A 13966-nucleotide genomic window follows, 5' to 3' on the forward strand; every position below is an offset into this window, starting at 1 on the left:
TTGGTCTGAATGAAAATGCAAATTCATTCTTTGCCACTAGGTGCCACTTTTGGAGCAGTAAAAATAGCGGCTTCCCCGGTAACGCTCTACACAAAGCAGCACTGCACTCACAAATGCTGCTTTATCGGGCATTACAGGCATGATGAAATGGAAATGAAATCGACCAATCGGACCAATCACCGCAGATTAGCGTCACGCAAAGGAGGGGTTTGGAAAAATGAATTGTTGAGTGAATCGTTTGAGAGTCATTGAGCAAATAAGGTAAAAATAAATGCATATTTTAAGACAACGAAAGTGTTTTTTGACCTTGAATGCATGTCAGCATGTTGTTGGGTACTCCAAAAACCAAAATATGAACCTTTCATAACCCATAATAGGGGCACATTAAAACCGAATGCACGGATGCAAAGTACCGATACATGTCCGTTATTCTCCCAACTGTTTATGTTCACCTAAGACGTAACTGAGTGCGTTTACGTGAATACTCATCAAACCGGACAATTCGACATAATTTTGTGTGCATTTCAGAAGTCTGAGATCTGCTAGTGAGCGACGCCTCGTGCTACCATCACAAAGAGGCACAAAATCACTTTCCAGAACATTTTCGTTTACCGTTCCTGGCTGGTGGAATGATCTTCCAGACCCCTATCCGGAATGCTGATTCCCTGACATTTTTCAAGCGACAGCTGAAAACTCACCTCTTTCACTATCTGAATTCATCCTAAAAAGAAAAATATATATATATATATATACTTTCTCTGTCTAGCTTGAACAATGTTTGAAACTTGCTATGACGAGCACTTGCTGTGTCTATTTGCCTCTTTAAGATGAATCGCTTGATGTATTCCCCAATTGTAAGTCGCTTTGGATAAAAGCATCTGCTAAATGAATAAATGTAAATGTATTTCTCCGTTCATGAGACGCAAAAGAGTACTCTGAGAGGCGCTGCTTCGGCTGTGTGAAAACCTGAGCAAAACCAGAAAAACAGACCAAATTGAGTTCTCTTTTGAGTCGTCACATTTATCCATATGTCTGCTCTTCTCTTACTCCCAGATTTTGACATGTTTAACGTTTTATGAGACGTGCAGCAAATGTATGCAAGCTAATGTCCTGCTGGATAGATCGATAGGCTATGTTACTAGGTCTGGGACAATAAATCGATGCATCGCGTTTTGTGGATCGATTCTGAGATTATCGGAATGCATCGTTATTCTCTCTCGAATCGATTCTGAGCTTAGTTTTTAACAGCAGATGGCGCTCCAGGCTAGTTTTTAACCGCACACTCAAATGCTCCCGAAGAAGAGCGCTTGTGCATTCGGCTGATTAATGTAAGTGGTTAAATGTACTTGCACATCGGCTTTTATGCTTTTATGATGCGAGATTAGCGTAACCACAGCCCACTGTGAACATCCTTGTAATTCGCTTCAACCTTTGGACTTTATGAATGATTATTTTAGGTTCAAATGGTGTGTGTGTAAGGAATTGGAAGCAAGCCAAATGCGGCTCTTTCTAAAGCACGCAGTGCCATCTGCTGTTAAAACTAAGCTCAGAATCAATTCGAGAGAGAATCGCGATGCATTCCGATAATCTCAGAATCGATGCGGAATCATTTCTCGATTCACGATGCATCGATTTATTGTCCCAGACATATATGTCACAGTTCAAATCTAACCTCCAAACCACGCAGCAGATTCGTTCTGAATGAAATGAATCTCTTCCAAAATCGTCCCTCCCTAACATTTTTGTCTCGTTTTTATTCAAAATCAATAGATTTTCATCATAGTTTTTGTCATTCAAAATGAGTTTTCGTCAGTGAAAAAATGTCGTTGATAAATTATTCGTCAAGGAAATTAACACTGGTCAGTACACACCATTTTTCAACGTCAAGTCCACCGACGTTAATCTACTCTCCTGTCTGATTTGTTTGTCGGACAAAAATGGCAGATTCAGCGTTAAGATTGGTCAAATCACCTGTCAGTCAAACTCCTTGCGAAGGGTCAATTGCATTACAGTCTTGTGCTACAGCGCCACACTGGTCAAACTGTGTTATTGCAGGCCCTTACATTCGCTCAAATGAGATCAAAAGACTATTCGACAAACAAAAATATTTGTCGATTTTTTTTTTTTTCCGACTTTGTTGATAATGTTGACTAGTCGTTTCAGACCTATTTGAAAAGTATAATTAAAATGGTATACACTCGCATGAGATGAAGAATCCAGACAAATCAGTCTTCTAGAAGAAGCTGTTTTATCCTCCTTGAGGGGCCACCATGTAGATGATGCATTAACCGAGTTACTACTCACTTCTCAAGCATACACATTAATGTACATCTAAACAGAACAAGCAAACTAAATAACAACGGACACAATACTGAAGACACAATAGATCCACAGCTCAAATCAACCACGTAGTCCAGAGTGACAGTATTGCTTATCTAGCAATCCAAAGTAAATGAATATCAGTGAAAAAAACGCAATAATCCATATCCATTTACTTTCATTAGAAAAGAAAAGCCAGGACATTCTGCTAAACTTCTCCTTTTGTGTCTTATGGCAGGAAAAGGAAGTAAATTGTGACAGAATATTTGGGTAAATGATTCATTTAAAGAGATAGTTCACGCAAAAATGAAAGTTGTGTCATCATTTACTCACCCTCATGTCATTCCAAACCTGTATTACTTAATTTCTTCTGTGGAACATAAAACAAGATGTTATGAGAAATGGCTTATATTTTCCACTGCTATTTCACCTAGAGTTTGAACTGCAAAAACAGACAAGAAAATCACACTGTCATGGCAAGTAATTTCAGGCAATCTTGAGGAAATTCACTTCTTATCAAAATGTTCAACGAGTAATCAGAAAACCTCTTAAATATTACTAAAGATTTTTCACAGTTTGTCAACATTTAACGGTAAGTTTTAGTTCTTGAATTTGAACCATTAAAAAAACAAAAAAAACATTTAACAGCTACACACAGCTGCTTTGTTTAGAACTAGTTTAGTTTAAATGGACAAAAGCTGTGTCCCAAATGACGCACTATACTCTATGCACTTATACACTATGCACTTATGCACTCAATCGTGTAGTGTATGAATTATATAAGGTTATTTTGTCATTCATAATCGGAGTCTGATAGCCCCTCCCCCTTCACTACGTAATTAAAGCTGCAACACTTGAGTGCATGAAGTGTCCAACATTCCACACTTCATTTTTTAGGTTATTTAAGTGCATCATCCGGGTATTTAAAGTGCACTTTTTATTTTTGGAATTTTCAGTGTGAACGCACTACTTGCACTATTTATACTACAAAACGTCATAGACTAGTGCATACATACGCGATTTGGGACGCACCTAAAGTAACTGGCTATATTATATTATTATATATATTTAAATCTGTGGACCGTTACACAAGTCTGTACTTCCTTGTGTTTTGATGGCCTTGCAGTTATTCTAAAATGTGGAAAACTGTAATGAAGTATGAGTAGGTGTGTCCAAATTTTGACTGGTAGTGTGCATACTGTTTGTGTAATTATAATATGTAAAATAGTGCCATTACAATGGAGGCTATTTATGTAGCTCCCTGGTCCACTGCAGTCTGCCCACATGCATTGTACTGGAGAACGCTGGACTGTGAAGTCTTGCATTACGAAGCTGTCAAGTTTTATTTGAAAAATGTGGATACGGTTATATGGAGCAAAAAAACAATTTAATCTCAGAAAAGTCTTCGTTATGGACCCATGCAGCTCATTTATTGTGCAGAAAAAGTGTTTTATCTGTGTGCTGTCATTCTGATGGTGCTGAGTCACAGTAGAAGACGTTGTTCTTCAGCTTAATAAATGAGCCGACAACAGTAAAAGCTTTGTCTGGCAGAATGACGTATCCCTTTGCTTCATCATTGTCTCGAAACAGACATGAGTGAGAACTAAGGCACCATTAAGGTTCAGTGTTTAAATGTGTGCATTCCTTTGGTGTTTACAGTAAAAGTGTATGTTAAAAACCAGTGAGCTTTTCCATTGTATCTGTTGCTTTTATTTGTTTTATTAGACCATACAGATGTCATTTATTTAATTGCACTTCCAGATCAGACACATGACATCATGCAGTTCCCCTCAGCCTTTTGCGACTCATTAAGTCGACATTACAATTATGAGCAAAATTAATTACACAACGTAATTATATGTCCTAAAAGGACCAACCTAGACTCATTAGAAAAACCCACATTTTTGCAAAACTCCAAAAACATACAATTCACTGCAGTTTATGGCTGAAATTAATACTAGAGGTCGTAAAATGCAAACAATTTTTTTTCCTTTTCAGAGGAATTTTGATTACTGGGGCAGATTATCAATTAATAAACACTTATTTTTGTGTGATTCACAATATGTCCCCAAAACACGTTTACTGTAGTATATGTTTTGTAAACCAATATATTTTGATATTTGCGTCATATAACCAGCTCCATATTTATGACTTTTCTGATATAGTAAACGTGCTCTGTAGCGCACCCGGTGCAGCATTGAACTTGTATTGCAGAGTGATCAAAGACTAGCTGAAATGGCATGGTTGCTTTAGCAAGTGTGTATTTATCTCACATTTACTTTTGTTAACAGTATTGTTTAGATTTAGGGTCAAGTTTAGTGTAGGTGGAACATTTTCAAATGCAAAAGAACCTTTTAACTAGAGATGCACCGATCGATCGGCCAGAAATTGGAATCGGCCGATTTTCCTCATGATTGGCCCGGATCAGTGATCGGTCGGTCAGTCTCACTCCTTTCCGATTTCGAGCCGATCAGTTTTGTTACCAGCGGCACAGGCGATAACGTCAGCCGCGCATTCTCGCTCTCGCTCTCAAAAATCAGTATCGGCAGATCACACTAACAAAAAATTGGAATTGGCCAAGAAAATTGCAATCGGTGCATCTCTACTTTTAACGCCACTGATTTCATTGTGTTAAGTATTAGAACCAACATAATAAAATGTTGCCAGAATCACGTTCATCTATTTGAATTACAGAATTACTGTTCAAAGGAGTTTCAAAACTTTCTGAAAATGTTTGCAGAAATGTCACCACAGTGAGCTTGGGTTGAAAATGACACCTATTCCTTCACTAGTTAGCTCTGTTAGTATTGCATTATGGGTAAACGTGTGCCTTTAGAGCTACAGTCAGGTCCGGAAGTATTCGGACACTTACTGAGTTTTTGTGCTTTTGCCTTTATACACCACTACAAAGCCAAGTAAGTATGCTTTACCTGTGCATGCCGTTATTGTTGTCTCATCTCCCCTCAGTGGCGATCCTCAATGGCTGCAATGGCGATCCTGCGCGCAATTCTCAAAGCACCCACAAGATTCATCATTTATCGGTGAATCCGATATTGCAAAACCGATATCTGATTATGGTAAAATGCTTAAATATCGGGAAAATTATCGGTAAATCGATATATCGGTCGATCTCTACTCGAGACTTTTTGGTGGCAAAGAAATGGAATATTCTTCAATGGCCAAGTCAGTCGCCTGACCTCAATCCAGTAGAGCATGCTTTTCAGTTACTGAAGACCAGACTGAAGGCAGAAAGACCCACAAACAACCAGCAACTCAAGGTGGTTGCAGTGAAGACCTGGCAAAGCATCTCCAGGGAGGAAGCTCAGAATTTGAATGATGTCCATGGGCTCCAGACTACAGGCAGTCATTGACTGCAAAGGCTTGTCATCCAAGTATTAAAACTGTGCTTATATTTACAATTATAAATTCCAAATACTATTGAGGTACTTTGCTTAAAATGGTTGTAACTCCTAAATGGTAAATGTCATATTTTTATGAAACCTCTTAAAATAAAGCTAAACGTCTGCACTTCAATCACATCTTAATTGTTTTATTTCAAATCCATTGTAGTGGTGTATAAAGGCAAAAGCACAAAAACTCAAGACAGTGTCCAAATACTTCCGGACCTGACTGTACAGAACTGCTTTGCTGGAAACCGTCGCTTAGCCGATGAATTTCGAGCTCTGCTATAGTCATCAGTGCATGAATGTGTAAAATGCACATATGATCTACTTCAATGCTACACCTTGGAAAGGCACAGGTGTGATTTCATTGGTCCACAGCTGCCTTTGGACTGAAATAAGGGCCTGGCTGTAACCAAAACGCTACAGATGGGAGGAAAATGTTAAGTGGTGCCAGCAAATGAAAATAACGTATAGCTGCGAGTGAACGTTACGGGGCATTCAGGACCGGAGTATAAATGGAGGGAAAATTTTCCACTATGTCAGTATGTCTATGTAGAGCAGGCCACGCATACAGATCAGGAAGGAGGGGGACAAGCATTTGTTGAATGCATTATAATCAGCAACTGCTGGTGCTTTACTGCAAAATCACATTTAGTTTTGCTTTTTCACTATCCAGTCAATTATTAGAGTCCTGCTCTGCATCCAGTTCTACTCAAAAATGTTACACTGCAAAACTAAAATGAGTTGCCATTACACACCGATGTTAAACTTTTCAATGTTATTGTTCTCCAGATGGAGCTTCTGGATAAATTCCCTGTGGAAGGTGGACAGAAGGATCCAAAACGCAGAATCATTCCCTTTTTACCAGGTAAATGTCATTCCAGAACGCCCCTTTCTATACACATATTAAAGTCAACTCATAGTCAACAGAAATCCAGTTCAATTCTTTTGGCACAAACCAATCCAGCAGCAGAATCGAGTGCCTATGAAGCACCATGATACATACTGAGCGACTGGCATTTAGATAATTGGAAATGCTATCAAATAACTTTCTCCGGATATTGTAGACCTCCAATGGTTTGACTTTATTACATGTGTATATACAGACTTAGCTTGGCATCATTTACAGCAAGTCCAGAATGTTACAGTTGATTCGTTTAGACTGAACACCTGGCTGTAATTAAGCAGCCTGAAAGGTTTGTTTGCTTGTGGATCAGACAGTCTACAAGCACCTGAATGTTGTCTTACATACCAGCGCTTTACAACCATTTAACCAGTGTCTCATCTTACTGACACAGCACTTTGTCTACAATCTACGCAGAAACCCCTGTAATTAGCTGAGCATCATGTACACCACTCAACATCCATTAGTGAGCTTTGCAAACACACTCGTTAAAAAAGTGATTGCATTGTATCATTTATCCTTTAAAAACAGATACTGACAGCGGTCTTTAACAAGATATAGAAGATATGATTCTTCAGTGAGGACAACTTGTGTGTCCCATTTGTGATTGGGGGTTGGGGGGGTTCATTTTAGGTTAATAAAGATATTTATTTTAATACTTTTAAAATCTAATGGTTTCATCTGCTTTAAAAATTCATCATGTTCTAATAAAGATCTGATCAACCTTTGCATGAATTTTAGTATAATGTGCAATGGTGAGTATTGTTGATATTGTGTATAATGGTAATGGCATTTTTCTAATAACTTGGAATTAATAATATTTCTAAACTTCACATTGTTAAAAAGTCCCCTTTTTCTTCATTATTATAGACAGAAAGTTAAAGATTTGTCAAATTTCTCTCTTCAGCACTTCAAAACTAAAAGTTTATGAGAGAAATGTAATTAGTCAAAAGTGCTGGTAATTGAAAATATATACAATATTAATTTGTAATAAATCAAACCCAGAACAAGAAACCAGGATATAAAGTCCAGGAGCATGTAAATTCATATACATTCAATGACTAACAGACTAACCCAACGAAACACAAGGGTGTATATGCAGAAGGGTAACCAATCAAGGGTAACCAAACACAAATAAAACTACAAAATGACTGCAAAACTAGCAGAGGAAACTGGAAACCAAACAACATAGTCCCAGCACATGGGAAAGGCACAAGAACAGGCACTGCATTTCAACTTTCAGTTGGCTAGTTTCATTCGCAGTGCACTGGGAAAGAGATTAAAAGATTTACATTAAAATAAATGCAAGTGTCTGTCTGAACAGATGCATTAACAGCACAAATTAAAATGCTTATTGCATCAAATATTTGTCTTGGTGTGAACAGACCTTCAGTCAGTTTAAATTCCAATTTAACGATAATTGCTTCAGTTGAGATATTCATTTAGATTAAAAAAAATAATGCAAAACACTTTTGCAGTTAATTGCATTTCTTAGTGGTTTCATACACAGGGTCCACATGAAGCACATGTTAATGCAAGGTGTGAACGGTTATCTGTCTGTCCTGATCACTTGATGTGGCAGTTAATGGTGTGAACAGGGTTTGTTGCAAATATAGGGCATTAACCCTACACATTTACACGTATGCACCACATCACACACACCGAGGTGTTTTTCAACCTCATTTTTCTGAATGTGCTGTTGCTAAACAACCCATGACCCGGGGCTTTGGGTGGGATAGTCTTGTGGTTTTCCCACATGTTTCACTTTATATTTTTACTCCTTTCAGCTAAAATGGACCACAGTATATGGTTTTAGTTCAGCAGGATATGAGTCATAAAACTTAAGAGGCTCATTTGTGTTAATTTCTTGGTATTGTTTTATGGGCCACAGTTTTTGTTTGGGCAAGTTTCATGCTTGTGGTCTTCCAGCATCTGATAAAATGGTTATAAAGCATGAAGGGACATTCCCAAAAGTTTCCCTACATTGCCTTTCAAAACCCTGTAAAGAGTGCTGATGAATTTGAGAATGAATATTCTGGCGAATGCAGGGTGTCGTCTTTATTTCCTTACAGGAAAGATTCTCTTCAGAAGAAGCCACATCAGAGACGTGGCCATGAAACGCCTGAAACCCATAAACGAGTACTGTAGGGTAAGTTAGAAAACAAACCGTGCACACAACAACCATCTCACCTGTCGCTAGCATCAATTTTACACAGCAAAATGAACACTGTTTAATATTTTTATTTACAATATTTCAAAACACAGCCCATGCTGTAGAAGTCACCCTAAATAAACATCTGTTCATCCTTTACTCATATCAGCCGCGGCGCTTATGACTGTTTTTGTTCCGTTAAACACAAAAGGAGAAATTTAGCAGAATGTCCAAGCTGCTCTTTTCCAGTAGAAAAGGACACAAAGCACCATAAATGTGGTTCAGTAGTCCACTGTAGCTCTCAAATCTCATTTAAGTGCAATATATGTAGGTGTTGTATAAGATTTGACATCAAACAGCATAAATATTCACATCTCGTAACTAAAATTTGAATATGTGAAAGTGAAGATTTTATTTGAGACCTTCTCTACAGTGAATGGGGAGATTTTTAGTGGATAATAAGAGAAAAGAGGAAAAACCTAAGAGTTATTGATTGAAGAAACGCAACAGGAACGAGAGCAATTGACAATGTTAGGTGACGAGCCTTACAATGTAAGCTGATGAGTTGATGTATCCATGTTTTAATAAGCCTCTGGACGTTTCCGTTGGATGCCGAGGCTTTTTAGGTCGGGTAGAATCTGTCATTTCTGACCCAGGTCATTTGCTGGCTTCAATGGCTGCAGTATGCTAGGAGCATTTCAACTCTCTTGACTCTAGCATTCTCCAAAAGCAAGGTCTAAAAGTCATAATTCAGTTCCAGTAATTCAAAGCCCTCCTCACTTCCCAGACACCTACTGTAAACAAGCTGTGTCGTCATCAGCTGATGAATCAGTGCTGTCACGTGTTGCTTAGAAGAAATGATGCCTACACTGGATGTGCAAACACCTCCTTGAGAATGCTTGTTTTAAATAACATCATTTCATTGTTTCACAGTGTTTCCTGTTTAGTGCTACTAAATATACAGAATGACAGCAAAAACATAAATGTATATGTAAACTATATAAACATATAGTTCAACCACTGCAGTGTGATTCTTTTGGACAGATGTTTGGACCCCAAATAACTGATTCCAGTGGCTTGTTTTGATCAGTTACATTCAGTATAGCCTTTATAATTCAAACTGAAGGAACAAATGTGCAAATTTCTCTTGAGTTGCATTCAAAGTTGCATACTGAGTAGTATGGATGCTTGTTTCCACCATTGAATAAAACCAAAAAAGATAATTGAGACACTTTAACTCACAATTCTGACTTTTTTCTCAGAATTGCATGATAAATACTTGCAATCGCGTGTTACAATGTCAGAATTGTGTGGTTATATACTTGGAATTGCGTGTTACAATGTCAGAATTGTGTGGTTATATACTTGCAATCGCGTGTTACAATGTCAGAATTGCATGGTTATATACTTGGAATCGAATGTTACAATGTCAGAATTGCATGGTTATATACTTGGAATTGCGTGTTACAATGTCAGAATTGCATGATAAATACTTGCAATCGTGTGTTACAATGTCAGAATTGTGTGGTTATATACTTGGAATTGCATGTTACAATGTCAGAATTGTGTGGTTATATAATTGCAATCGCATGTTACAATGTCAGAATTGTGTGGTTATATACTTGGAATCGAATGTTACAATGTCAGAATTGCATGGTTATATACTTGCAATCGCGTGTTACAATGTCAGAATTGCGTGGTTATATACTTGGAATCGCGTGTTATAATGTCAGAATTGCGTGGTTATATACTTGGAATCGCGTGTTACAATGTCAGAATTGCGTGGTTATATACTTGCAATCGCGTGTTACAATGTCAGAATTGTGTGGTTATATACTTGCAATCGCGTGTTACAATGTCAGAATTGTGTGGTTATGTACTTGGAATCGCGTGTTACAATGTCAGAATTGTGGGGTTATGTACTTGGAATCGCGTGTTACACTGTCAGAATTGTGGGGTTATATACTTGCAATCGCGTGTTACAATGTCAGAATTGTGTGGTTATATACTTGGAATCGCGTGTTACAATGTCAGAATTGTGTGGTTATGTACTTGGAATCGCGTGTTACAATGTCAGAATTGTGTGGTTATATACTTGGAATCGCGTGTTACAATGTCAGAATTGTGTGGTTATGTACTTGGAATCGCGTGTTACAAAACAAACAAACATCATATCATTTTGACATATCATTATAACTCGCAATTGCAAGTTTATATCTCACAATTCTGAGAAAAGATAAAAAAGTCAGAGATAAGAAGTTGCAATTACCTTGCAATTTTTATCCCATGGCTGAAATTGGCTTCCATAGAGTAGATACAATATTTGAATAAGAATTTGAACGCTATGAATTCAGACATACTAGTCTTTACACACATTGCTTTTCGTCTGCTATATATTTAAAAAGTAGGCATATTTGGATGCAGGCTTTATCTTTTCGGTCCAGTTGCTAACGGATTATTAAGCTAAGTTGCCAGATAATATCAAAAGTCTGTATAATAAAATAGATATTATTGCTTTTCAAAATAAAAAGCACTATAACAGGGAGACACAATATAATATTCAATGTATCATTCACACAGACGCATCCATGAGGTCTAAAGAGGACTAGAATCTGCAGGGCGATCTTTCATGATGCTCAAGCCATTGATTTTCACTGAGCGAGCATTGCTGATTTATGGTGGGTCATTGATGATGTCATGCAGACAGTGGAGGTCACGTGATCCACCTCCTGATACAGTTACAGACGGCAGTCATGTGCATTAACAGCAGTGAGTTAATAAGCATCAGCTGACCTGTTTACTCTTTAAATGCTGGAGCAGATCTATATTAATTGAGGTGAAAGGTCAGAAATGCCATTAAGATATTTGTTTTGTTGGGTAAATGGAAACCAGTAGTACTCCAGAGGTTGTTTTGGCTTGAAAATAAGGCATATTAGCAATTGCTTTTTTGAAAATCTGAAAAAATAATTATGAATAATCAAGTAAATTATGGGGAAAAAGTTATTGTTACCTTATTATATTACATGTTCACGGTTAATTAAGAGTTTTCCCTCGATACATTCTTAATTTATTTATAGTAAGATAGTTGTTGTAATAGTTATGTTTAGGTATTGGGTTGGGCTAAGGGATCTAGAATATAATCATGCATTAATATCTGCTTTATAAGTACTAATAAACAGTCACTATGCTAGTAATGCAGTGAACAGTGTTGCCTAATCTAAAATGTTACCCATTTACTTTGACGTGTACCACAACCTCAAGAATTACTCTAAAAGGTGTTGAACTTTTTTGCTTCAAAGTATGAACCATCAATCAGACGGCAAGTCTTTCAAAGTGTTGATAATTTATAGACTTGTATCAAATATAATAGGATTAAACTTCAAAGATACAACTGGATGCCACTCGCAGAATTTGGTGTTATTTAAATAGTACAGTATATAATGTATTAGTGAAACAATAACCTGTTCTTTTATGAACGTGCATGCCCTTCTGTGGCGTTATAGACGAGCATTCATCTCTTTCTCTCTGTCTCTCCCGCGTACACGCACATAAAACAATCAAGGTAATGCACCCACCCAATAAGAGTGCATTTACTATAATTGGCCTCCATATAGCAGTGTCTTCAGGGAATGCTAATAAACGCGAGGAGAGGTCAGGCACTGAACCCTGGGGAGGCATCAATCCGTGGTATCCATGGAAACCGACACGAATAAGATCCATATCCATCCAATCTTCATGCAAACAAAAGCCGAGAGTTAGCCCAGTCATCGTCCCGTATCGTTTCTGCCATTCAAAACACCCTTTTCATTGAGAAAATTGGGCGGTGGGCAAATGTGCGATTGCAAGAGTAATTGGCGAGTCAATTGTGAAAAATTGGCTCCGTTTAAAAGCCGGGTTAGAAAAGGGCAGCTTGAGCAGATGCGTTCGAGTGTGAGAATTTTAAAATTCCAGTCAGGTCAGCCGTCATAACTCAGAAGGGACGTCCGTCTGAAGGACACCGAAGCAGCACTCAGCTTTATTACATTAAAGCTCCTCTGCCAAAATATACAATGGCAAAAAGCATCTTCTGCTTCTGCACATGCAGCTTTATTAGATGTGGGACTGGATGTGAAGTGCAGTTGATGAAGCAGAAACAGCTTGCCATCAGTGCTGAGTAAAACACACAGCCTCATATCATGCCCTGATATGAAAAGCGCAGCATTGAGATTCACAGCATGATGTCCGTGATTATGCATTTGTTAAAGAGAATAAAAACAAAAGAAATGCATGACTTCCAGTTTAGTGTAAATGTGTCTGTTTTTATGTGACTTTTGCATGCTATGCTATAGTATAAAGAAAGCATTTAGGCGGTAAAAGTATGTTTTTTTTAATATTTGTGTTGAAGATTATAATCTAAACAACTATTTATGGTTTGCTTCATAATTTTTTCAGAAATTGAATGACTGACTTATCAACAGCTTACACTTCTGAATGTGTCACATTAGCGAGTAATTGTGTATATTTTCCCCTCAGGCCCTGATCCAGCTGCCAGTGTATATTTCTCAATGCGAGGAGGTTCGTGTGTTCTTTGAGACGCGTCCTGAAGACCTGAACCCACCAAAAGAGTACGTTTACACTTTGTGCAATACACACACACACACACACACACACACACACACACACACAACCACACGTATTCAAAATCAGTCAAAGTGACACTTAAGAGAACTTAATGAGCCTTCATTTATATTGAGGGGTTGATTAATAAATTAAATAAATCAGAATAAATAGCCACTAGCCTTTACAGCTCACCAAATCAACAATTAGGATTTTTGAGAAAAGAAAAAAAAAACTTTTTAAATGAATAATCTAGTCTTGTATAAACACCAATTTATACTGTGATTAAAATAATAATAATAATTAAATGCAATATTATAATAACAACACATTTGCTTGAAATAAAATAAACATTAACTGAAATTAAATGAAATATAAAAAAAATTTGAACTTATTTTTTTCAGCTAGTTGCCAAAAAATTCTAATTTTCGTTTAAAGTACTAAAATAGCTAAAAAACAAAACAAGAACAAAAAAAACCCTATATAGACCTATACAAGAAAAAAGTAAACAATAAAAAATAAAAATGACACTAATTAATAAAACTTTAACTAAAATTAAAAAGAAAAAAATAACAAATTCAAAATATTAAT

The 13966-nt window shown here is 37.1% G+C and overlaps 1 protein-coding gene across 1 annotated transcript in view; it reads left to right on the forward strand.

The window, feature by feature from the left end:
• Nucleotides 1-13966, forward strand: part of LOC107603258 (SH3 and PX domain-containing protein 2B-like) — a 43458-nt gene that overhangs the window by 15090 nt on the left and 14402 nt on the right. The window contains exons 2-4 of the mRNA XM_016296021.1: nt 6516-6591; nt 8700-8776; nt 13292-13383. Coding sequence (XP_016151507.1) covers nt 6516-6591; nt 8700-8776; nt 13292-13383 — 245 coding nt within the window. The remainder of the gene's footprint in view (nt 1-6515; nt 6592-8699; nt 8777-13291; nt 13384-13966) is intronic.

This window comes from Sinocyclocheilus grahami, unplaced genomic scaffold (genome assembly GCF_001515645.1).
Source record: "Sinocyclocheilus grahami isolate Dianchi unplaced genomic scaffold, SAMN03320097.WGS_v1.1 scaffold343.1, whole genome shotgun sequence".
Classification (NCBI taxonomy): domain Eukaryota; kingdom Metazoa; phylum Chordata; class Actinopteri; order Cypriniformes; family Cyprinidae; genus Sinocyclocheilus; species Sinocyclocheilus grahami.